This window comes from Sminthopsis crassicaudata, chromosome 3 (genome assembly GCF_048593235.1).
Source record: "Sminthopsis crassicaudata isolate SCR6 chromosome 3, ASM4859323v1, whole genome shotgun sequence".
Classification (NCBI taxonomy): domain Eukaryota; kingdom Metazoa; phylum Chordata; class Mammalia; order Dasyuromorphia; family Dasyuridae; genus Sminthopsis; species Sminthopsis crassicaudata.
In genome coordinates this window covers 472415673-472441911 of record NC_133619.1, presented here as the reverse complement: position 1 = coordinate 472441911, position 26239 = coordinate 472415673, and the positions used below count along the sequence as shown (strand labels likewise).

The 26239-nt window shown below is 35.5% G+C and overlaps 1 protein-coding gene across 1 annotated transcript in view; it reads right to left on the bottom strand.

Moving 5' to 3' along the window:
* Positions 1–26239, bottom strand: part of STARD13 (StAR related lipid transfer domain containing 13) — a 683440-nt gene that overhangs the window by 427844 nt on the left and 229357 nt on the right. The window contains 1 exon segment of the mRNA XM_074303504.1: positions 25398–25532. Within this exon segment, the coding sequence (XP_074159605.1) occupies positions 25398–25532 (135 nt within the window).

Genomic DNA, 26239 nt, shown 5'->3' with positions numbered 1-26239 from the left:
CTGTGAAGGTACAATTCAGAACTGTAAGAAACCTTAAAAATTCTTTAGCTATCTCATTTTATACAGAGGAAGTTAGGGGTTGACACCCTCTTCTGAAAAGAATAACAAGACTGCATAGAAACCTAGCTAGCAGCAAGGAATAGGAAAAGGTTAGAAAAAGTTCTTTGAGAAAAAAAATGGCTACAGGCTATCACTTTGTAGTTTTCCCCAACTCCCCCAATCTTCTTCCTCTTCTTTCTTCTTCCTCCTCCCAATAAACACATATAGTACTTGAGTCCAAGTTCCAGTCCTTTGGTATATACATTTTCTTAAACTACTTAGGATCATAAATCTATGCTGCATGGGACTGTGGAGACTATTTTTTCCAATTTCTCATTTTATAGATAGGGAAACTGAAGCTTCTGAAAGCTAATAGGTCTGTATCTATTATGACCTGTGTCTATGATGTACCTGTTTTTACATTATGGGTTATAAGCATCAGCAGTAGAATTCAAACACAGAGTCAGAGTATTTTCCATTCTACTATGCTAAATCCCTGAAATGTACAGATAAGGAAGCCAAGGTTAAGAGAGTTTGGGTGATTTGCTCAAGATCTCACAGTTAATAAATAGCAGATTGAAGTCTAAAACTCAGGTTTTCTTACTCCAAATTTAGTGTTCTGACAATTACACCACACTGTCTCTATTTTGAGTATAGGAACAACAAAGACTAGATGATCGCAGCATAAAAGTCGGGTGACTAATAGAATATTGCATACATATCCTGGCAAATAAGATTTCTGTATTGGATGTTTTTTCTTTCGTGTTTCTGTCAGATGAAAGGGGTTGCTCTAGAAGTGGAAAATGATTATGATATAAAGATAAAAAATTAACATAATGTACCTTTTTAAAAGAACTGAAGAATATCTGAAGGAAGAAAAAAGTACAAATTTGTTATCTTTCAATAACATCTGTTCAGGGACTAATATATGTAAAACATAGTATTAAGTATCATGGAGAATAGAAAAAAATATCAGTGAACAATTGATAGAAGACCTTGAAGAACAGGGAGAAAACCTGAATTTGATACATTATGCTATTATAATATAGTCTGAAGTGGATGAAGGTGCAAGATTGTTGAAGGAAGATTTAGTTTAATTCAAATAACATATTGAATATCTACTATGTAAAAGACACTGTACAGTGAAGCGTGCCATGGTCTCAAGGAGTTTTCATGTAACTGGTATGTAACACACACCTAACTAAGCATAATACAATGTCTGCTGAGGAAGATGAGGGGGAACAACTGGAAAGCTTCACAGAGTATTCTGACAGAGAGATAAGGTGTGAAGGTATAGAAACAGAAGAGTGAATGACAAGTTAAAGTAACATTATCCAGTTCAGATGTAGGGTGGACAAAGTGAAGAGAAACTGGAATTTGGGAAACTACTTAGGACATTACCACAGTAGTACAGACATATATTGTGGAGCTCTGGACTCTACTATCATATAGGGAATAAAAAGGAAGTTAATGCTAATGATTCCCTGAGCAGAGATATAAAGAACACACTGGCAAATAAGTTCCCTGTCATCTATTGAAAAAAAATGTTTTTATGACCTCCTGAATCATTGTCCAAGAATTTTTTTTTTTTTTGCTCTTCATGAAATTTCATTTCAGCATACTCCAGAGTTTTCTGTGAAATTTGAACTTTGGAGAGTGATTGTGTAGGGTAAGAGGAATGAAGGGGAAGTGGGGGGAGGAAGGTGGTCAGAGGGTAAAGATGCCATTCAAAGGCCATTATTGGGTGGGTGGAAGGAAGAAACCACTGGGAAGTACAGTTGGCTAATGCCTCAGACTAGGAAGAAAGTAGGGGTAAGGTCATGGAGAGAAGTAGTAAAGCTTTTTGGTCAGTGGAAAGTGGGTACTATAAAAGCTTGACTTTAATGTTTCATTGCATTGAATTACCTGAAAGACTGTAAATATTTTTGTCAGTGATACAATTCCCTTACTGGGAAATCTTAACTTTAAATTGCCTGTCAATCTCTATTTGCGGGTCCAAAAGGAATCATTTATCACTTTTATGAAGCTACTGAAAGGAAAAGCAGAGAAAACAACTTATTATTGAGAAAGGGAATTATCTTATGCTAATTATATATGAGTACAATGGATTGAAGGTCTGACATGTAAAACAGATTCAAAGAAAAAAATTCAAGATAACAGAATATTTTTGTTTGTTCTCACACACCAGGTGTAGAGGGCTGAAACTTCAAAAAGGTATGCTTGAATCAAACAACCAAGCACTTAAGGCTAATTATCTATTCTGCAGTGAGACAATGACTCTATTAGCATATATTTGGATAAATGGTTTTTCTCACTATTTGTTGGTGCTTGCTGAATGTTTGGTGTTAAGATAATCAGAAGCAAGGATTGGAAGGGGAGGGAGATAGACAGAATCACTTGGTGGCAGGACAAGGAAGAGAGAAGTTGGTGACTCCTGAATCCAGGATTCTGCTTGTCTGCCTCTATTACTTCTCCCTCTGAAGACCAAGGACTTTAATTTATCCTGATTCTGGCTGACCCTGAGGCCCTCCAGGGAGTTTGCCTGTACTCTACAACCAGAGAAGATTTGTTTCTTAAAGATGATCCCTCCAAAGATAGGGGCTTTTTGCCTGCATTTTTCTGGGTCCCACCAAGGGCATTTTCAGGATAGCCCATTCATAGTTGGTTGGTTTAGTTGGTTTAGAATAAAAACAAATAAACAAAATGTATTCCAGAATCTGAAGTTCTCTGGGTATCATTATAAATAGATAGGTAGATAGATAGGCAATTATCTGTTCATAATAATGATTTGTTTGTTTTATTTCTTTGGTAAACTTTAAAGTACTATAAAAATGTGACAGGATTAGAATAGCTTCTTCATCCGTAAAATGGGTAGCCCCTCACATTGTTGTTATAAGGTCGGATATAAAAACAATAATAATAACTGACATTTAGTAGTGCTTTAAAATTTTCAAAGCATTTTATAGATGTTAGCTCATCTTTTGACCTTCCCAAAAACTCTGTGAGAGAACTAGCATTATTATCAAATGCGGAAACTGAGGTTGTCATTTGATTAGTTTGATCTCACAGTATTGGAGATGGGTTTTCTCCAAGTACAGAATTCTGTTCTGTGAGACTAAGCTGGCTCTCATCCAGCTAAGGGTTTTGAAAATATTAAAGTGCTATTGAAATAGTTGTTATTATTGTGATTGCTGCTACTTTTACTTTGGCACAGATTAACACATAAATCAGTCTTTTACAGCTATCCCAATTTCTCCTGTTTCTTTTTAATACCCTCTAATCTAATGGCAAAGTTATTTCTCTAAGTATCTCTCGTCATCAAGAATGTAAGATCATAGAATGCTTCATTTACAATTCTCTTATATAATTTACAAATTTGTATTATCATTTTTTGTTCAGATGTCATATTCCTAAATTAGACTCAAGTTTCTTGAGGTCAGTGATCATCTCCTATGTAAACTTCTTGCCTTTCTAAGTACCTAGCATACATAGTGTTCTCTAAACAGTAGATACATAATAAATATTTGTCAAACTGAACTTAAATGAACAAAATATCTTTTCTGTATGGATCCTAAATACACATTGAAGTTCTGTGTCAAAATTGTCTTCTGGTATACACCTTATTCCTCATCTAGAAGTTTTTCTGGATTGCAACCCAGTTACAGGATTTTCCCTGAAATAGCCTTTGGATTCCTTTTTGTCTCATTCTCTCCAAGTTTCCTAATTTTTTTTTTTTATATTCACAATTTCTCTAAAAAATTTTCATCATTAACCTTTACTCTTTATCATTACTAATCTTGGTCTACCAAACTTCCATTCTAGGTCCCTCCTTTGGAAGTCATTTCTGCCATATCTATCATCACTTTTCATTAAAAACTTAATATAAAATATATAAAATTGTATACCTCTAAAAATGCATTTAAATACTTCCATTTATGTTTGGGGATAAGTTTCTTTCTGTTTTTCTGCTTGATTCACAGATTCCAAATAAACAACTCCTTGTGCTATCCACTGGAAGTCTAATTTGTTTTTTCTTATTGCTACAAGAATGTCTTATAACTAAAGAAAATGAGCCACTCAGACTGACAAAATAGTTACAGGCATACTATTTGTCTCAGGAAAAAAATTGACTTTGTGGGAAACTGCATCCAAAAGGAGATAGTGCTAGATGGAGAAAAATAAATGTGGCCTTTATATTCCAGAGAGTGCAGTTGAGATCCCCCCAAGAGAAGGTAAGATTAATAAAAGAGATAGTAAAAATCAGTTGTGTTTTTCTTGAAGGAAGTTCATAGGAGGTGTCAATTTAACCCAAGGGAGCAATGGCACTGATTATGTTCCATAGGCTCGACAGAGATCAATGTCTAAAGCATGTTTTCTGAAGTGTGGTTTATCTTCCAAGTCACTTAACTTTCCTAGCTTCATTTGAAAACAAACCAAACAGACAAACATGTGTGTGGGCAAATGGGAATAATCACAAAGGTGCTTTCTACCGCTAATATTCTGTGGTTAATTTTTATACCTTTGATATGTTAAGGACAAATCATTTGACATTCTGTAGTTACTTTAGTGGGTTCCATGACTTGATAAATGAACTTTTGGAACACAACTAGTTACTGAAAGAGTACATGATACTAAGAAACTTTCTTTTTCTGTTTGGCCTGGAATAGGAAGTTCAATGTGTTTATTTTAGGTATCAACATCTTTGGTCTTGGCATAGTTGAGAAATGGGGATGAAGTGGAGTGAAGAGATAGCATTTGTCAAATTTCTCCTCCTTCTTTTCTTTTTTTTTTCTCTTTCTTATCCCCCAATAATTCCTAAGCAAAAATTCCTGATGAGTTATTGATATTATGATACTAACACTAGAGATTTTCAACACACTAGTAAGTATCTCTTTAGTCTGACAATTGGTCTAAATGACTCTCATAGAGAGTGTGCCCAGGGGGAGCTTCTTCAATATAAAAGGATTATAGGATGAGGTCTTGTTTTGGTTTTGAAGATATCTTCCTCTGGAAAGTATAGATTGTACTCCTGATATCATTTTTAAGACTGATTATGTCTCCTAACTGGGATGTAAATCTTCCCTGAGTGTTTGTCTTTTACCACATGGAAGATGATTAATTGCCATTTTACCATTTGGGGTGATTATAGAATTCTGGTTTATGTAACACTGAACCATATCCTTGGACTTGGCTTTTTAAAATATCAGAGCTGAGAATACACAGGAAAAAGGTAGAATGAGGCTTAAAAGAAATTGGTGAAGGGAAGAGAGGAGAGAAAAATGTTATGCACAGATAATAGGTTGGGAGAACACTTATGCTTATCTACATACCCTTTCCTAGGCATAAAGAGAACCAGGAATTCTGGAACCTGGGGCAAAGTTAGGGATAAGCTGTAGATGACAGCACAACTTTTGTTCAGAGGCTTTTTTATAGTTTTATTGCACTGTGGCCCATAAAATAAATGTTTAATTTTTTTCTTTTATTCATTCTTTGTGATGTTTTTATGCTCTTATACATGTTCAATAATTGTTGAAATGCTATACTCAGGTTTAATTATAATTATTACATATTTTTGTATATATACATATACATATTTAGAAATACTGTATATGTATACACATACACATGTAAATATACACACATCATAATATATCTAACTTTTATAAAATTCTATTTGAGACCTTAATTATTTTGTTTTTGGTTAGATTTGTCTAAGTTTGAAACAGGTACATTTAAGTCCCCTACTATTATAATTTTAATTTTTTTTTTCTTTTCTTTCTGTAACTCATTTGATTTTTCCTTTAAGTATGTATATGCTATACCATTTGGTGAATATGTTTAGTACTTTCTCAACATGATGTAGTTTCTCTGCTTATTTCTTTTAGGTCTCTTTTTGCTATTTCCTTATCTGAGATAATGATTGCTACTCTTGCTTTCTTTACGCAGCTGAAGCTTTAACAAATTCTTCTCTAGCCACTTATTTTAATGTATGTGAATCTTCATGTTTCAAACATGATTCTTGTTGGAGTCTGCTCTTATTTGTGGATGATTTCACTTCATCAGCATTCACATTTGTGCTGTTAATTCTGCATTTCTTTCTTTCCATTCTGTTTTTGAACTTTTTTTAATCTTTCTTTCCCACTCTCTCTTTACAAAGAAGAATGCTTCAGTATCAATTCTCAAGGTTTAATGCTTTGCTTCTGCCTCTCTTCTCTTTCTCTTGCCTAGAGTCTAATCACAAGTTTTTATCTATTTTTTTCTTTTCCTTTTAATCCCACTTTCCAATCTAGTCTTCTTGCTTAAATTTTGTTTTGATTATGACTAATCCCCCTCTGAATCTATCCTCCTTCTTATTCTTCTCTTTCCTTCCTGTTTCTCTGATGAGTGAAAAGAATTTCTGTATTTCCATGTGTATATATTTTCTTTCCTCCTTTGACCAGATTAGATTAAAACGAAGCTCAAGTGTCATCCAATACCCACCAATTGGACCTTCCCATTCCTTATTGTAGATGAGGAAACTGAGGCCCATGATTTGTCCAGGGTTTAACAGCCAAAGTATCTGAGGCAGAATTCCTGGATTCAGGGACTATACCATAGTATATCTTATGATAGAGTCAGGTTCTCTGACTCCAAACACAACACATCATTGAAAGCTTAGTCAATATAGTCAGCCCTCTTATTTCTAGGTAATACTTTTTAATCTTCTTTTTAAAAAGACATGGGGATATTTTCTACTCTTGCAAGAGTAATATATTAGCAACATTTCTAAGCAACCCTTCCACACAAGAAATGACACTTATAATAGAGTTCTATGACCAGAGTGCTCAAGAAATAATCATCTGCTATCTACCATTTGTTCAAATAGCTTTGAAAAGCATGCAACATGGTCATCCTGGTTTAGTTGTAAACTTGCTTTTCTTGACATCATCTCCCCCCTAAATACTGAATCATTTTTAGTTGCCATCTGGTGCATAATTCTGGCCCCAGCATCTGTGCCTCCTAGGACTTCAGGATTAGGGAATTTATTACAACAGCTGATGCTAGCTAGCCACTGGAGAGAGACAGAGGGAGCTAGTGTAACAAGGAGTGACAACATAACAAACCAAGAAAAAAATTAGAAACTTTAGGTTTTAGAGCTATACTCAGGTCAAAAATAGTTTTAATAATTCAGAGAAATATGCTTGATCAGTAGCTGGGGTGACTTGATGGTCAGGCAGATCTAGCTAGTGAGCCAAGGAATGCAGTTGCTGGCTTGCTGCTGATTGCTGCTTTTTTTTTCTTCATCCAAACAAACACTGGGGCCATGATGCTAAGCCAGATGCTCTTACACACACTCTTGGTTCTGTATCGAATTTGCTTTGGCAAACTCTCCCTCTCCCTGTTGAGGAACAAAGCTGAATCCATGTGCTAAGTGTTCATAACAGTTTATCAAACCGTATATCTAGATCAGTTATTATTGTGTAATTATGTAGTGATGGCTACACTTCTCTATTCCCTACCCCCATCATCTAAGGTGTTGGCATAAATGTATATGACATAGTCCTGGTTCTTTAGGACCATGTGCTTTTACATAATTAATATTGTATTTTTCTATATTGCCTTCTCTTATAGGATTATGGTTTTGTGTTCCAACTTCCCCTTTTCATAGACAAGGAAATTAATGCTCCAAGAAACTGACTGATTTGGCTCAGTCTTGCACAGATAATAAGTGATAGGGTTAGGATTCAAACTCTGGAATCCTTACTCTAGAGTTAGTGCTCTTTTTACTATATAATCCTGTTGCAGGAAATAATAAATAAAGACCAAAGACCTGGATAAAATATTTAAATCATAGTTCATGAGAGCAACAAAAGAAATGTGACAGGGCAATGCTAAACCTCCTTGTAGAGTAGAGAGACAGTGTTATAAAACAGGCATGTTCCATATAGAAAACTGGGGCATCTAGAGTTTCTTTATCTATGATTATTTTATTTAATGTAATTTGACACTAATTGGGAGGCAATTACATATCAATAAACATGTTTGTGACTGTTTGGGTCAAAGTATTAATAGAGGATTGATACCTCTAGTGAAAATTCTGTTAAAAAGGTAGCATCATGCTGGTGGGATACATGATAGAAACTGAACAATTGTCTTTTGGTTTAATCTGGACCTGACCTGTGATACCATCACCTTCCCAGTATAGAAACTCCCCAGGCCTATGTTGATTCACAATTTATCTGTAACTTATTGTCTCAGTGAGTTGGCAAAGGAAACTAAAAGATTAGAGTTCTAATTCTAACCCTGTCTGGAATGAGTCACAAGTAAGACACACAATGCATTTCTTCTGGACTGTGAAGCCAGGCATCTCCTAACTACATTATGTTTCCTCTCAAAAGCTCATCTTATTTGCAGATACTATCAGTGAATAATACATGCTAAGAATAAAAATCTCTAGAAATAAATACCAGTCAGTATTTATTAAGTGCCTACTATGTGCTAGGAATTGTGTTAAGGTCTCAGGGTATAAGGAAACAAAAGATAGCCTCTGCCCTTGAAGAGCTCACAATTTAATGGGGGAGACAAAATGCAAACAGTTATGTACAAACCAGCAAGAAATAGTACAAATAAGAAATAATCAAACTAAGTTTGAAATGCTTCCTGTAGAAGATGAAATTTTAGCTGGAACTTAAAGGCAGCCATGGAAGCCAAAAGCACAGATGGAGGAAGAACATTCCAGGCATTGAGACAAACCAGTGAAAATATCCAAAGTAGAGAGATAGTGTGTCTTGTCTGAGGAAAGGCAAGAAGGTCAAAGCCATTGGATTAAATTCATGGCTCTGAATAAGGTGTAAGACTGAACAAGTGGAGTAGGGGGTGGGGGTGGGCCAGATTATGAAGGACTTTGAATAACAAAGGATTTTATATGTAATTAGGTAGCCACTGGGGTTTATTGAACAAGAGGGGTGTGTGTGTGTGTGTGTGTGTGTGTGTGTGTGTGTGTGTGTGTGTATACACACATATGCTGTTGTGCCATAGTTCTCTTTTATTGCCCTGACTCAGTTTCCCTAATTGTCCTGCCTCTATTTCTCTGAATTGTTCTGTCTCAGTTCCTAATTGTTCTATAACACCACTCCTCCCTCCTAATCATGATGATCCAGATGAAGAGAAAGACCTTCTATCTTAGACATCAAGACCCCATCCCTTCCCTACTTATCAGAATGTCTCCAAGGCCCCTATCAGAACAGGATTATTAATCCCCTGTCAGAATCCCACTCTCAGCACTTTGACTCCACCCCTGCCTCAATCTATCCCTATATCTGAGCTATATATATATATATATATATATATATATATATATATATATATATATATATATATGTCATTGGGAACTCACAACAAAAAAGACAACTGAGGGCAAATCATTGTCTCCTCAACAATTTCTATTCATGCCCATTTCTGTGTCTTAGGTGATACTATTCCCTTGTTTAAAAGTCTTCACCCTTTCTTTTAGCCTAGTTAAATACTACATGTGAACTTCAGTTTAAGTCCCACACCCTTTAAAGAAGCCTTTCCTGATCACTCTAAAATATCCATTCATTTATTTATAGCCCACTGTGTGCAAATAATTGCGTTTTAAACTGGGGGAGACATGAGATAATTAATTCATAATCCTGATACCCAAGCAGAATACAATCCAATGGGAGGGGTCAGACACACCGAAGTATTAAAGATATCACAGTAAATATATACCTAAAAAGTTACACAGAAAGTATGATGATTAGAGAAAGGCAAAAGTAAAAAAGTCACAGTGCAATAAGGTAGCCCTCATAATAACGTCTTCTTCTGAGAGAAAACAGCCCTTGTATTTTTATCATTTATATCTGTCCTATATAGTTATTCTAACCATCAAACCACCCACTCATTCATTAATTAATTAAACAAATATTTCATTTAGTGCTTTTTTTTTTGCCATGCACTCTGCTAGATACTATGGGAGATATAAATAGGCTTTGTTCTCAAAGGGCTTGAACAGAGGAATGACAAAGATACAAAGACAATACAAACCAAAACATAACTACATGAACCTAGAGCTATTAGAACTGATGAGGGGGAGATCATTTCCAGTTGGAGAAATCATGGAAGATAGCTAGGAAGAAACAGTATTTGAGTAGAGTCCAGCAGGCTATCAATAGGAAGAGATTGGGGCAAGGAAAACATTCCTGGTGATGGGAGTGTGAAACTGTGTCCCTTTTGATCTGTAAAATTAACACTGAAATTCTGTCCTCTTTGATTGGGGTCTCCCAGACTCCAGAAAGTCTAAGAGACAGTATATTTCCCAGCCTGGGCTTTTCTAAGGCAAATCACCTCACTGATGCAGACCTTTTCAGGAAATTCCAAATTCCAGAAGCCTTCAAAAAGTGATTCCATTCAATTGGAGATCTGGGCCTGGGGACTTTGGCTTTCTTTTCAACCTAAAACCTGAGCCTCAGATTTTCTATAAAGGATATTTTCTAAACTCACCTCTTTGAAGAATGTCCAAAGTATCATGCTTTGCCTCTTTGGCATAGCTGCCAGGACCCTGCCTGCTCTGTGGAGACATTCTCTTCTCAGTGCCAGCCTCCATTTCCCTAATAGGATATTGCCACTGAAGAAGTCAGTTTTTCTAGCAAAGCTGACTTCTCATCCAATAATAAACTTCCCTTTTTGCCACTTAATATTTCAGGTTCATGAATTCTTTCACAAAAAACCTGCACCGACCAAAAGGAGATTCCCACAACTCTCTGACTGCCACTAGAACCCATCATTGGCATAGAGAATAATGTGAGCAGAGGCATGGAAAAGTAAATAGTACCCTTTTGGGTGAAATGCATTGTAGCAGGTAAAATAAGTTCAGAGAGCCTTTTTCCCTCTGGGAGGGGCTGAGAAGCCAGCTTCTAGGAAAAACAATGAAGTGCTATAGAGAGGATCACATTCAGACTTTAACTGGGTTCTGGTCTGGTGATGATGAGGTTAGGAGAAAGTTTTTTGAATGGATGAATAACTGAGGATGACTTCAAGAATGTATGTTTGAGCAGAACTTTAGTCTTTTTTTTCTCTTTGGGGGGGGCAGGCAGAGCTTTTTGGCTATGTCTTTGGTTGACTTCTTGAACTCTTGTTGATCGTGTCTGGTGAAAGAAAATGTTGTAAAGTGAGAGGCCTTGAAACCTTTCCACCAAGGCCAAAATGTGGTCTCAAAATACAAGTTTGTGTCCTTTGTAAGGTTCAGCACTTGCTCTTCTGTATTATAGGTAAAGGGCTTAGAGGGCAAGCATCTGGGCTTTGTGGCTTCCCAGAGTCCCAGGTTCCAGTATCCAGTTTTGGCAGTAATATCAGCATCAATAACCAAGGAACAATCATGATCTTCCGGAATGACATTTGGGGTTCAGCCCAACAGGATCTGAGGCTTCATTTGATAGTCATGCTACATATGGACATGAACTTTGGATGATTGGTGACATGGAGGGACAGAATTAAATTTGAGTCCACTCCTCCCAAAAACCAAGGTGGCACAGGCGAAAATATGTATTCAAAATGTTGGAAGGAAAGGCATGTACTTTTGTTCTTGTTATACCTTTAAAGTAAATATCTTTCTGTAAAAGGTTATTGATGTTAAGTAGTTAGATGAACCTGTGACCTTTTTACTGTAAGAGATATGGGGGGGAGGGGAAGGGAGAAGGAAGGATTAAGCCAGTGTGGATTCTAGCCAAAAGCACTAGTTAAAAGATACCACCCTAATCCTCCAGAAGCCAATCCATCTTTTCTTTACTAATCTCCTCTCCCTCAGATGCTTATCTAGTCTCTGGCTGTATTTGCCAAGATTGGCCCAACCCAATAGCATATCCCAATTAGCCCCTCTCAACAACCATTTCTCTATCTAAATGTGAATATAGCTTTACCTGTATATTTAGAATTCTGAAATCCCTAGAATTCTTATAGGAAGGTGTGGAAGCCAATCTGACTGTTGAGTCCATTTTGAACCATTACATGACATGATCATACCTATGTAAAAGGGAGACCATTTGGCAGTGATGTGAAAGATAAACTATAGGAGGAAGAGATTAGGGATAGAGATCTGTTAGGATTTCTTAATAATTCAGGCAAGAGTTAATAAGGGCCTGCATGAGGATCATAGCCATAGAGATGGTAAGGAGGGAATCAGAAAGAGTTTTTGCAGAGGATGAACTGAAGGGACTTGACATTTGAGACAAGGAGAAGAATTAAAGATGATTCTGGCATTTCAATTTACCCTGTCTCATCCCTTTTATTTCCTTTAAATTCAAACCCAGTCAGGTTGCTGAGGGATATAGTGGAGGAGTTGGAGAGACTAAGTTCCTGATTATCTGCAGTAGTGGAGATAAGGAGATCTGAGAGATTTTTCAGTAGATTCTGAAAGTTAGCCAGGAAAGTTCTTTCTCTCAAAGAACACACACACATACACAGAACATCACTGAAAACATCCAAGAGCAAAAACACAAGTGAAGACAAGTCAATTCTTACAGTTTGTCTTTTAATAGTTTCTTAGTAGACAAATTTTGATCTTTGAGAAATAACTTATATAGAATAATCAATTTAATCTACAAATCTATTTTGTGCCTACTATGTACCAGTCACAAGTGTTGGAATCATGTATATATGTGTGCATATGTCTATGCATGTCTAGCTTTGAAGATCCTGCAAAGGGACAACAAAGTCACTTATAATTGAAAAGAGGGGAAGGCTAAATTGCCTTTGATAATTTGCAAAATTCTGTAAGCTCCTTAGACTTACTATGAAGCAAAGGCTCATATTTTTATACCAACAAGTTTCCTGGTTTTGTTGTATAGCAGTGAGATATAGAACCCTACTACCTCCCAAGAATTGAAAATTACCTCTAGAGTAATAGAAAGTCTCTGTGGTAATAATGAGTAGGTGCTGTCACCTACAATAAAAATAAGAAATTAGAAAGAAGAGCTGGATTAAAGGATATGAACATTAAATGCATGATTATGAAAGAAAATGGGCTAGTCACTTATTAAGCAAGGGATAATCAATGCATAGCCTGTGTGTTGGTACGCTTAGTCCTTGAAATGTCTAGAGAAAATGAGGAAAATCCCTTGAACACTGAATAGAATTTTCCCTTCCCCTTGCAAACTCATGGGCAAATGTAGACAATAGTCACGCTAGATGAGCAGCCATGATTGGGTGCAACTTATATCATTGAGGGAAACCTTTATCACTGAAATTAGACAGATGGATTTTAGTATACTGAAGGTTAATGAAGTGAAGACCTCTAAACTGTACTTACTACATAAGCACTTTGAAGACTGACTTCATCATTCCTCTTGTAAGTCTACAAAGTGTTTTAAGAATTATATTTTCTTTGGAATGCTCTGGTGCCATTGTATAACCCAGCCAATTTGATGGTAATTTTATATTAGCCTGAGTATGAGACACTCTACTCATCCCTTTCCTGAATTCTGTCCAGACAGTACCACCTTCCTATGTTCTTTCCCCTTCTTCCCCACTTTTACCTTCAAAAAAGTTCACACTGATGAATAGTTAATATATTGCTGAGTCTTGAGACCTGCTTGTTAAATACTGAACCAAGTTTTGTAATGCTGGAGAAACTGAGGCAAGATAGAGATTAGAGAGTTTTTAATATTTTATTAATTGGAGAGTTTAATTGACTGAACAGGACTCTCGTCTCAAAGTATCCAGTGATGAATGGGGAAATGGAAAACCCTTTTATAGCTTTTCAGACAAAGAAAAGAAGAAGAGCAGGAAAAGTTAGAGCCGCTTGGTTCTGTCAGGATGGGGGAAGGCTGTAAATTCTTACTAAAAGCAAGAGTCAGGAAGTTCGAATAAACAGAAGTAAAGATGTCAGTGAAGTATCCAAGATAGTCTTATCTTTTGGAACACTTTAGAGGGGTAGTGTCATAAATTCTTGAGGGCAGAAGGAGCTAGGAGCCAGAAAGTCTTATCTGCTCCTCATCTCCCATTGACAATTTATAACGTTAGAGCAAATGGTCCTCAGTCTTAATGACCCAGCGGGGTTTTACAACTTAAGGGACTGAGGCAGAACAATTAAGGAAACTGAGATAGAACAATTCAGGGAAACTCAGTCAGGACAATAAGGGAAACTAGTGCAGGGAAACTGAGGTAGAACAGCTCAAGGAGACTGTGGCATAACAGTTTCAATTCCAAAGCATTAGTGAATGAATACTAGTAAGATCTCAACAATCTCTGTTTGGGTTATTTATCCATTGTTAACTGATCACTCACTTAATCCCAGTCAGATTCTTGAAAGTACAAACCTCTAGCTGGCATTTCTGCTCCTAGACTTCATTAAATGATTGCTGGAACTCTTAAATAAATTCCTTCCAGAAGATTAGCAGGGAGTTATTCTCAGTAAATTAATCCCATGCCCAGGAGGTCCAAGTAATGTATATATAAAATGGTAATGGCTGCCTGGACCCAGTTTGTATAGAACACTTTCAATTTTAGGTTTATATGAAAAAAAATTGATTCACCCCAGAAATCTGACTGGAAATTATAATTCATTAAATTTATTGAAGATAATTTGATGATTTCAAATGTTCTCAACACCATTGGCAATTATCTTCCAAAGCATGATTTTGGTTTCTTCACTTGTACACTAAGTCAACTAGTACCATTTTGAACCCACTGAAGAGTCATCTCATGTTTCAGGGGAAAAAAAGGTTCCTTTCCAGAGGCAATCATATTGAAATTAATAAGGAGGACTATTGGAAAGAGGTGGTTAGGATTGTACTATTATATGCTATAAGATTGGGTCAGTCTTGGGAAGACCCCTTAGAGTATAAGCATTTGAGAATGAGAGATTAATGAAAAACTGATGGATTAGCTTCTTAAGTATAATCTATTAGTGATAAGAAGACTGAAGGGAATCACCAATTACTGTCTGAATGCTGACTGGGAAAGTTCTTCTCCTAGAGGAAAACAATCATATTGGCAGAAGGTATTCAGAGGCAAAACTACAAACGCATGCTACGATAAAGAACAAATTAAGTTCTGTGAAAGTTCAAAGAAATAAAGATAAGAAAAAAACAAAGTCCAAGAAATCTCATCTGTCATGTTAGAAAATTTGAATGAATAACTTTTTGGTCAGCTATGTTGTCCATTTGTACCATCCCCACTTCCATCTTACCCACCTCCCAGCCCCCAAACTTTCTGTCTCAATTATTGCTTAAAGAAGGATGCTACATCAGTGGCCAATACTACCAGGAGAAAGGAGAATGCTAATTACTAGCCTTAAGAATTGTTTACTAAGAGATGTTTATTAAAGATACTGGAGTAGAGGAGACTACTTATTCTATGGAATAGAAGCCTAAGGTAGTAGCTTCTTACTGCTCCAAGACTGTCTTGGATTTGGAATCAGAGAACCTCAGTTTGAATCCTACTTCTATTTCTTATGGCCTTTGTGAGCTTGGGCAAGTTACTTAAATTATCTACCCCTATTTTTTTATTTGTAGAGTGAGGAAGTTGGATTGAATGGTCTCTAAGAGTGCTTGTTTTCTAATCTAAATGTATGATCCTATAAATTTATGAAATGCTGAGAGAAAAGATATGAGCTAATAATGTTGGTGCATGCCCATGTAAGGATGGGATAAGGAACAGAAAGAGGAGCATGAGAAAAGGACAAATAAGTGATATCTTAAAAAAAATAAGTGGTGACCAAGAAGAGTGAAATGTCTTAGAAGCCAAAGGAGAAGGAGGTCAATCATATGAGATGTTGCAGGTTGGTCTAAGAGGCCAAGGACTGAGAAACAATTATGAAAGAGAAGTTTCAGTTAAATTGCTGCTATTGAACAGGTTTGTGAAAGGTATTTCAGGACACGGATTTGAGCACATTATGAGCAAGCTGTATGCACTCAGGAATTACTTGCTGAATTAAATGAAACAAGAAAATGATGGTAAAATTCCTTTATCTTCCAAGTGTCATTTTACATGTTTACACATATGGAATAGAAAGATCAAAATTTCTCAATCTACCAAAAAATATAGAAACACCATCATTTTTTGTCTTAAGGATTAAAAAACCAGAATGATAAATAAACTTAAGTTGGAAGATTGATGCCCATCTATGGCAAGTAGCAAATGCAGAAAAATAAACAAACAAAAAATCTTATTTATAACATCAGAAGGTAAATTATTGATATGAGTTCAGAGCTGGCCAGGGAGAGCCATGTTCTTTATCAATAACTCTCAGAATACATATAGAGCACAAGAGTGAGCTCTGATTCTCCATATATCTGAAGCTCCAGAGAGGCAAATAAAATGTACTGCTTATCCAATTAGTCATGCTCCAGCCTAGTAATAGCGCTCGGTTTATATTGTTTGAGGTGTTTTGTTTCTATCAGATCAATTGTCAGTAGAAATATGTCTTGACAGCAAGTGCCTCCAGTGAATGTGTGTGGTGAGTAAAGGACTGTGTGTATTCTAATATCAACATCTAAAGTCAAATACTTCTCTTCTACCTCCTTCCCCTTACATCAGTTCCTCCCTTAGATCACACTTTTGTTTTGAATAATAGCAATGTCCAAAGTGCCCAAATTGCTTTTTTAGTCAATTTATTTCAGAATGGGCTGATCTGCAAATTAGATTATGTGCTCTAAGATAATTAAGAGCTCCCTACAAAATAGAATAATAAGAATTTAGAAAATCATTAGTTCAGTAGCTAAAAATAGGTCCCAAAGGCCTCTTTAATAAATGACAATCCCTTAAGAGGCAATGAGTATGGGGCTAGGATATCAAAGGTAAAGATAATGACTTTTTTTACTTTTAAATTTTTGTCAATCTTTAATAAAATCAATAAAAATAGGTTCTCCCCACCCCCTCTTCCTTTTAAACTTGGAATCTGTGTTAAGAGTTTGTTATTTTATCCATCAATCATTCCTCCTCACCTTTACATACTTAAACTGTCAGTTTCTATTAGATATCATAAAAAGGGCAGTGTGGTATAGTTGTTAGAGAGCCAGTCATGGAGCTAAGATCAGTTCACGTCTTGCTTCTAAACACACAGTGACTGTCATTTGACATCTCAGTGCTTTAGATAACTCTCTAAGACTATAGTTGAAGAAAAGATGCCAAAATGCATTGATATAAGGAGCTATGTCTTCATCTGAGAGTTTCTTACACTAATCAAAGTAAAGGTCCATTCCCTTCCTATCCTTACGTGCTACGATCCCCATGCTCCCAAAACAGAAATTCCTTTTTTTCTTTATTAGAAAGCAATGAAAGACTCTGTCTGTTTTTAGAACCCAAGTCATATTTACTTGTTTGCCCTTGGGGCTTAATTTCAAAATTCTTTCAGCAAAAATGAGACTCAATGAGGCCAAGATGTCGTAAAACCTAACTAAATTTGTAATATTTTCATTTTGAACAGTAACAATCTGTCTTGTTGCTGCTCATTAGCTACACAGGCAGTCTTTATAAGAACAGCATAAGAATAGCTTTCCTGCTAAGATGTGGCTACTTTTCCTTTTTTAAATTTGTGGAATTTGGAAAGTAAGTGGTTTGGAACCTCTAAACACAAACCTCTTGATATTTTTTTGATGGAATGAGTTGCAAAAGAGGCTTAAGCAAGTTTCTAACAAAACTTTATACACTGGGATGATTCTGAATCATAATAATCAAGTGAGAAATACTTTGAAAATGAGGCTGTAAAGGTTAAGATAGCCTACTAGATGCTAGGGTAGATGAAATGTAGGAGGAAAAGATAAAGTTACATCTTGATGTTGATATTTATAAGTAGCTTTAACATCTGGAGAAAGAGAGGAAACTTCTATTGCTTTTGCATGTGCATGTGATATGATTTTCCATAAGCATTTTATTTTTAGTTTGGAAACATCATAACCAAATAGATGAGATCAAGCAGAAGTGAATTGTCCATTTTAAAGACACCAACTTGAAGCAACTGTAAATGTCCCTGAGAAACTAAACAAGGATTTATCTTTAAGTCAGTGGATCTTTACCAACAATGCATGTATCAACTTTATTATCAATGTGTACATCCTTGTGTACATACTGCTGAGGTAAGTTAATTTGTCCACAACATTGAAAACTTCTCCATGTGCTGTAACTGATGGTGTGAATGTTGAATGGTATGGTGTTGGCTGATGAAGCACTTGTGTTTTCTTGGTGCTAATTATTAGGCCAAAATTAGAACAAGCAGAGAATTTCCATACTTAATTGCTTCTCAGCTTCAAATGCTGCACTTAGTACACAATCATCTGCAAACAAAAAAATCATGAACCAACATTTCTTTCATTTTGGTCTTGGATTATAGCCTTTTCAAATCAAAGAATTTACCATCAGTATGACAGCTGATCTTGATGCCATGTTTGATTTCATTGAAGGCATTTGACAACATGACTAAAAACATCATGCTAAAAAGTATGGGAGTGAATGGAAAATGCTTCAATAGGTTAGAAAATTCCAAGCTCTTCAAATTTCCCCCACAAATAAGACAAAACTGCCTCAGGGCAAACAGAATAGGTAAAAAACAACAGGAGTTGAGACAGAACAATGGTTCTCCTGGGACAACTGGGGACAATCTGAAGAAAGATACAAACCTTGTTCTACTGAAACAACAAGAGATGAGCCCTGGGGTTAGGAAGTAGCCTCAGCTCCAGCCACAGGAACTTTCATTTTCCAGATAGTGTGGGGAGTCAAGTGTCTGAGCTGGGGAAGATTGAGGGAACCTCTGCTGATAAAGTATGGAATGTGCTGTGGAAACTTGGCTCCAGGCAAAAAGGAACCAGCATGTGCTGGATGAGTACAGAAACAGTGGGATAGGGATGCTGCTGGCTAACAACACTTAACAGGAGGGTGAAGTTCTCAGTTTGGGGTTTCAGGAGAAAGGGAAAAATAAGGCTTGAAAAATAAAACTTGAGTCCAGAAATACTATGCTCCTTTCCTAATAGATCAGAAGTGATTACACTAATAAACTCTTATTCAAATTAAAAAAAAAAAAAAAAAGACCATAAAAAGGAGAACCAACCCTAGAAAGTTACTATGGGAATAGGGAAGTCATAGGCTCATCTTCAGAGGAGGATAATAAATCTCTCCTACCTCAAAGAGTAATGTTAAATGATTACCTGTTCCAAAAGAATTCATAGATGAACTTAAAAACAAACAAACAAACAAACAAACAAACAAAAACCTTTAAAAATCAAATGAGAGAGATTGAGGAAAAATTGAAAGAGAAAGAACAACCTAAGAAAAACAAAAAGATTGTGAAAAGAAAGCCAACTAACTAGAAAAGGAGATTCGGAGTCTTAAAGAAGAAAATAAATCTTTTAAAATTGGATAAGAGGAAGCCAATGAATCTATCAGAGATCAATAAATAAATAAATGTGCGTGTATTATGTGTACATAATGAAAAAATTGAAGAGAATGTGAAACAAAAGGAAAACAACAGATTTAGAGAACAAATCAAGAAGAAAAAACATAATTGGATTACTTGAAAGTTATGATATAAAAGAGAGAATCTAGATACAATAATATAAAAAATAATTAAAGAAAATTATTCTGAAATGTTAAGAGGGGAAAGTAGAAAAGGAAGAAATCCCACCAATCACCACCTGAAAGAGATCCTACAAAGGAAATACAGGAACAATATTGCTAAAATTTGGAAACCCCAGATCAAAAAAAAAAAAAAAAAAATCAACAACAACAAAAACCAATTTAAATATGTTGGAGCCATAATAAGAATTGCATAAGACTTATCAGTAGCTACAATAAAAGACTGCAGTCTATGGAATAGTACATATGAAAGATCTAAAGAACCAAGTTTCCAGCCAAAAATATTATATTCAGGAAAATTAAGTAAAATACTTAATTTTTTAAAAGAACATTCGATGAATCACCAGATTTTCAGAGAGAAATAAAAGTTAAATATCAAGGAGTAATTTCAAAGCACTCAATAGGAACAAGCTATTTATGGTTCATAAATGGAAATGAAAACCATATGTATAAGATTGTCATTAGTAATTGGTTAGTTCAACAGAAAGATTGGGGTAGAGTTGTGTATGATGTGATTCTAAAAAATGGAACTGATGAGGAGAGCCCGAAAACTCTCATTCTCTCTCTCTGATTTTGGGGGAAAAGCTTGGGAAACTCCCTCAGAGAAGCTCTCCCCAAGAGATCCACCCCAGGGAATCAAGATAAAGTGGTTTCATTCTGTTATCTGGGTGGGACTGGTTGAATCCAGGACTAATCCTACTTAGTCCAAGCTGGACATCAAGATTTCTATCCAACTCTATTAAGTTGGAGATTAGTCTGGGGACACTTTATTCAATTCCAAGATTCTCTATTCTGATTCCAACTCAAATTGCTCCCAGCCCCCACCAAGAGCTGCTCATATAACAAGCTTCCTTCACCTCAATTCCTCGCAGAGGACCTAAAAGCAGGAATCATGCCAAGGAACCTCTCTCTGTCTTTGGCATAACTCGACCCTGAAAAAACATTCTCTTTTCAGGATTACTCCCTCTTTATCTCTCTCTATTTCCCTAACAGGACCTTATTTATCTCTCTGTTGGGATTTCTCTGCTAGATCTTTACTTTTCTGTCAGGACCTTGCCACTAAGAAAGTCAGCCTGCAAAAGCTGACTTTAAAAAAAAGGGAAAAAAAAGCTGACTTAGTTCTAATAATAAACTTCTTTTGCCAGTTTAGCTTTTCGGGTTCATAAATTCATTTATGAAGACCTTGCGCCAACCAGAAGGGTTGGTCATCAAAACCAAGTATGAAAAGGTAAAAACAACAATCATATTATATAAATGAGGTACAAGAGCAAGAACTGACATAGAAGAAGTAGATAGGGAAGGAGTTCTGGTAGTTCTAAAATTCTATTAACATCAGGAATGAGGAAATATATAGATAGATAGATAGATATAGCCATACATAGATATAAATATATACATATAAACATATAGATGTGTATATATATATATATATATATTTATATACACATATTTTATGCATGAGTGTGTGTGAGTGTGTGTGTGTGTGTATGAATGGTGGAGGTGTGTGCGTATGTGTGTATATTTTCTATGTGTATGTATATGTGTGTGTGTGTGTGTGTGTGTGTGTGTGTGTGTGTGTAACCAGAAGTGTATAAAACCCTCTAAAATTTATAAAGAAATAAGAAGGGGAGGAGATAGGATAAGGTGGGATACAGCAGGATGGGTAAGTTAATGGGAGTGGGATAAACTATGTAGATTAAGAGGAACAGAAAAAAGAGGGAGGAAAAAGAGGCAGACAGAGGATAAGGGAGAGATCCTTGGGGCAGAGTGGGAGTAGGTTGAGTAACAGCAAGGTAAGCTGGCAAGTAGAAGTAAGATAGAAAAGCATGGATAGGAAACAAAGGATATATACAAGCATAAAAACAATGATCAGGAGTAGAATTTATTAGGAAAAAAAAGGTAGGGGTAGTGATCATTGATTTCAGACAAAGTCAAAGTTGAAAGAGATTCAGTCAAAAGAAAAATCTGCATTGTATGTCAGATATGTTAATGTTGTTTTAAATGCATGTATATATGTATTGTGTGTGTATATATATATATATATATATATATACATATATATATATATATATATATATATATATATATATATATATATATATATACACATACATGTATATGAGAAATCTTGGCCTTTTTAAGCTAAGGTCTTTAGCAAGTCTCAGTTTGAGTAAGATGATGAAGGGTAGGTAGCAAGTGAAGCAAAGAATGATCTCTTTTACCTAGTCAAAAAAAAATCTAAATAAATAAATCTGGGAGGGGAAGACCCTCATCCTTTCTATCCATAACATCAATGATTGCTATTTACATTCATTTTGAGTCAATCAGGATCCAAAAAATGACCACTTGGGATTTAGCCTGGGATCTATTGTTGGCCAATCAATGTCTTCCATTGCATCCAGAGTCATCTCCAATTGTCCAGATCTAAATCTATTCATTGGACCCAGATGACTGGGGGGAAAAGTGAGGCAGGCGACCTCTTACAGCCCTCTCACACTTAAATCTAATTCACTTGCATGTCATCACATCGCAACCCTGATGCCATGGTCCTCCTCGAGAATGAAAGATAAACACACACACACACACACACACATATATACACATACAAAATATACACACATACACACACACACAAATCCACTATTTATACACACACACACACATATACACATACAAAATATACACACACACACGAATATATCTGTGCTTAACAGTATCCTTGCTTAGGGAGAGGAAAGGGGTGAAAAAGAAATAAAGTGGAATGTGCATAGCAGAGAACAAAAGAAAACCTACAAGGAAGCAAAGAAAAAAATGAATAGTTCTCAATACAATGTTTTCTATTATTATATATTTTTTCTTGAAATAGAAATTTATTGTTACATATTTTGTTCTCATGTTCTGTTGTGCACATGATAATGTTTCTTTTTCTTTCTTTTTCTTTTTCTACTTTGTATTTAAATTTTAAATAAATTAAGAAAAATTTAAAATTAAAGAAAAAAAAAAACATGGGAGTGAATACACCCTATTGACCATTCCTTGGCCCTTTGTGAAGCCACATTGGCTCAAGTATTTGACCATCTTTCCGTTAAAGCATCTGTCTATTAACGACTCTGGCAAAATTTTTGCCAGCAGCAACTGAGAGAGAGACTATTGATATTACAACAATGAAATTGACAAACATATTGTCGAAGCTAGCTCAATGTTTGGGAGGCTTCAAAAGAAAATGGGAGAGAAGAGGTATTAGAATGACTACCAACATGAAGGTCTACAGAGCCACTGTGCCGATTTCATTGTTGTATGCCTGTGAAACCTGGACTGTATTGCAATGTTATGCCAGAAAATTAATCTCTTCCATTTGAAATGTCTTAGAAAGATTCTGAAGATCACCTGTCAAGATAAGATACCGAACACTGAGGTCCTTTTTTGAATTGCACTGCCAAATATCCAAACTTTACTGCAGAGGATGCAATTCCAATGGACTGGCCACACTGTTCAAATACCAAATGTATACTTGCCTAAAAGACTACTTAACTCATACAGAGCAAGCACTCACATAGAGGTCAGAAAAAGTGATGCAAGGACACTCAAAATCTCTCTTAAGAAATTTGGAGTTGATTGCATGACATGGAAGACACAGGCACAGGACCACCCAGCATGCTGTGCCCTCATCAGAGAAGGTGCTATATCCTATGAACAAAACAGAATTGAAGTAGCTCAAAAGAAATGCAAGATGCATAAATTTGAAGAATTCATTCCAAATGTTCATAAGGACTATTTGTGCCTGATTTATGGCAGAGCATTCTGAGTTCATATTGGTCTGATCAGCCAGTCAGACATGCTGTAAGCTGTTCTGACATAGTGATGTCAATTTGGTCTTCTTTGACAACAAAGACAATAACGAAGGATTTTTGCCAAACACAAACAGCACTTTTTTTGTCTGCCCAGTTCCTTGACTTGTAACTCTCATTGGCATTTCTTTTAAGGAGGTTATATAGGTCCAAAGCTGTACTAACTCAAATGGAAAAATGTATGTGGGAAAAAAATGTGCTCTCACTGGATCATACAAGCATCAGCCTATCAGGAGCTCTAGTTGGAAGGGACCTCAGAAACCAACCCTTTATACTTGAGGGAACTGCAGCCCAGAGAGTAAAAGAACTTGCCTAAAATCACAGATGGAGTCAAACTAATTTCAATACAACTGATGAACTAAAGACCCTTTAGAGGAGACAAAAAGACAAATGCAACAACTATGTCAGTATTAGCATGTGGCAAGAATCTGAGGCTGTGGAGAAGATCTGAGAAAATGCACCTCCATCCTGCAAGGACACAGGTTCAAACATATGTTTTTCAGAAATGTTCACTTTGTCAGGTGGTTTTGTTTAACTCTCCTTTGCTCCAAAAATAGAGCATTGAAAGTGGGATAGGGAGAGAAGGTCTATACTAAAATGATTATGATATTTAAACAAATGACATGAAAACTTTTAAAGATTAAAACATAAGAGAAGTAGAGAGAAAATGTATGATATTTAAACAAATGACATCAAAACTTTTAAAGATTAAAACATAAGAGAAGTAGAGAGAAAATATATTGGGGATAAGTTAAAAAAAAAAAAGAAATAAAACTTTGAATGATGTTCATCCCACAGGTCAGTTTATCTAATAGAAATAAAAAGATGGCAATTAAGTCTTCCTATGATATTACATTATCCTCAATTAAAAAATGAACATTTATCAAGTGTTTTCAAAGTGTCAAGCACAACACTAAGCAAATCAGTCCTTCCCTCAAGGAACTTATATTTTACATATCTAAGAAGACAGGAATTGAGTTTCATTTCATGAAAAATTACTGAATTTGCCTGTCAAAAACAAGTTAAAACTCAATACAGAAAAATGTTCGGGGCTTATGCAGTGATACATAGAAGACAAGGTAAGAATAACTAGTCAGGTACAAGTACAAAAGAAAAATCTCAGGATTTTTAGTAGACCACAATTTCAATATTGATCAATAATAAAACATTAATTTTAAAAGCTAATATAATATTGAAAGGAATTAATAAAAAGTTGTTTCAGAAGATCCCCAGACTGGTTCCACTAAATCATTATTTCACAAAGCAAGTTTCTCTATGGTTCAAATAGACTCCATAACTAACAAAGCACTTATACTAGATCCACTACTGAAATGACTACAAGTTTGGAAAATTAGAGGGATAAGAATGTTTCTAATATAATGCTCTTCAATTTTTATTAAGTAGCATTGTAAACAAAATAAAAGAATAGGAATGATTTCATGTGGAAAACAGAAGGCAGAGTGTTATGCAAATACATAAAATTTCTATGAAGTAGATGGTTGCTGGTGGATCTGGTTTCTACCATAACAGATGCCTCTTTACTGAGAACAATTCACAGAGGGACACCTGTGGCTAGCATGAGACTACAGGATGGATTCTGGTGTTAAAAGCTGAAAGTCAAGAGTTAATGGTTATATACAGCAGCTGATATCTCTCCCTTCACTATAATGGACTAGCCATTGTCTCATGTCTTGTTCATGACATCATATACTATATTTTCCCCTTCTCTTTTTACATTAAGAATTAGATTTTCTTTACACATACCCACATATACATATCATGAGGGAAAAAAAAATCATCATAGCCTGTGCTATAGTCAATTGAAAGCAATCCTAATGGAGCATACATAGTGTTATTTCTCCCTCATGATAAATAACATTGCTTTGGTGATACTTAGTACATTAGAAAGGAAATTCTGTAATACAGTATAATACAATCACTTACTTTCATCTTTGGGCGTGCTCCAGTTGGCATAGGATTTGGCGCCAAATCTAGATCCTGGGCATTTTCCTTCTTAGTTCTACAAAGTCTCTTGCTCTGATGATCTTTATTAAGGATACTTTCTACTTTTTTAGAGTCCTATTCAGAAATAGAGAAAGAAAGAAAAAAGAAGTATTTTTTTTGTTCAAATATCTTTTATTACAGTCCTTATTCTTAATATTGATTAGGAAGGTGATTCTGCCTTAGTGAAAGCAAGTCCTGCAAAGCTGGAAAGACTCTGAATGTGAGTATAGCAAGTGAGGGTAAATTTTATCTAACAAAAGTTAGAGAAGCTCATGGCTTCAAGGAAGATGAATTTTTCAGGCACAGAAATATGCAGTAAGTTATTGAGAGGTTGCAACCTATATTGGGGGAAGAGTAAATTACATTAGTAAAATCATAGTGTTGAAAAATATTGGTCAGATATATACTTCAAAACTTATAAGATCCATAATTTTTAATTCAATTTAATTCAACAAGCACTTATTGAGTACTTACTATGTGTATAAAGACACAAAGGTAAATAGTTCATCCCTTTAAAGAGGACAGTTAGATAGGCCTTGGAGTCAGGAAGACCTACATTCAAATTTAGCCCCAGGTAAACTTTTTTTTTGTTATGAGAGTCAAATAAAATAGTAATTGTAAAATACTTAGTACAGTGTCTAGCATATAAAGAACACTATATAAATGTTAGCTATTACACATATTATATGTACATGTATATACATAAGATAAATCCAAAATAATTTATGAGAATAATAATAGTAACAATGGTTAGCATTTATGTATCACTTTAAGGTTTTCAA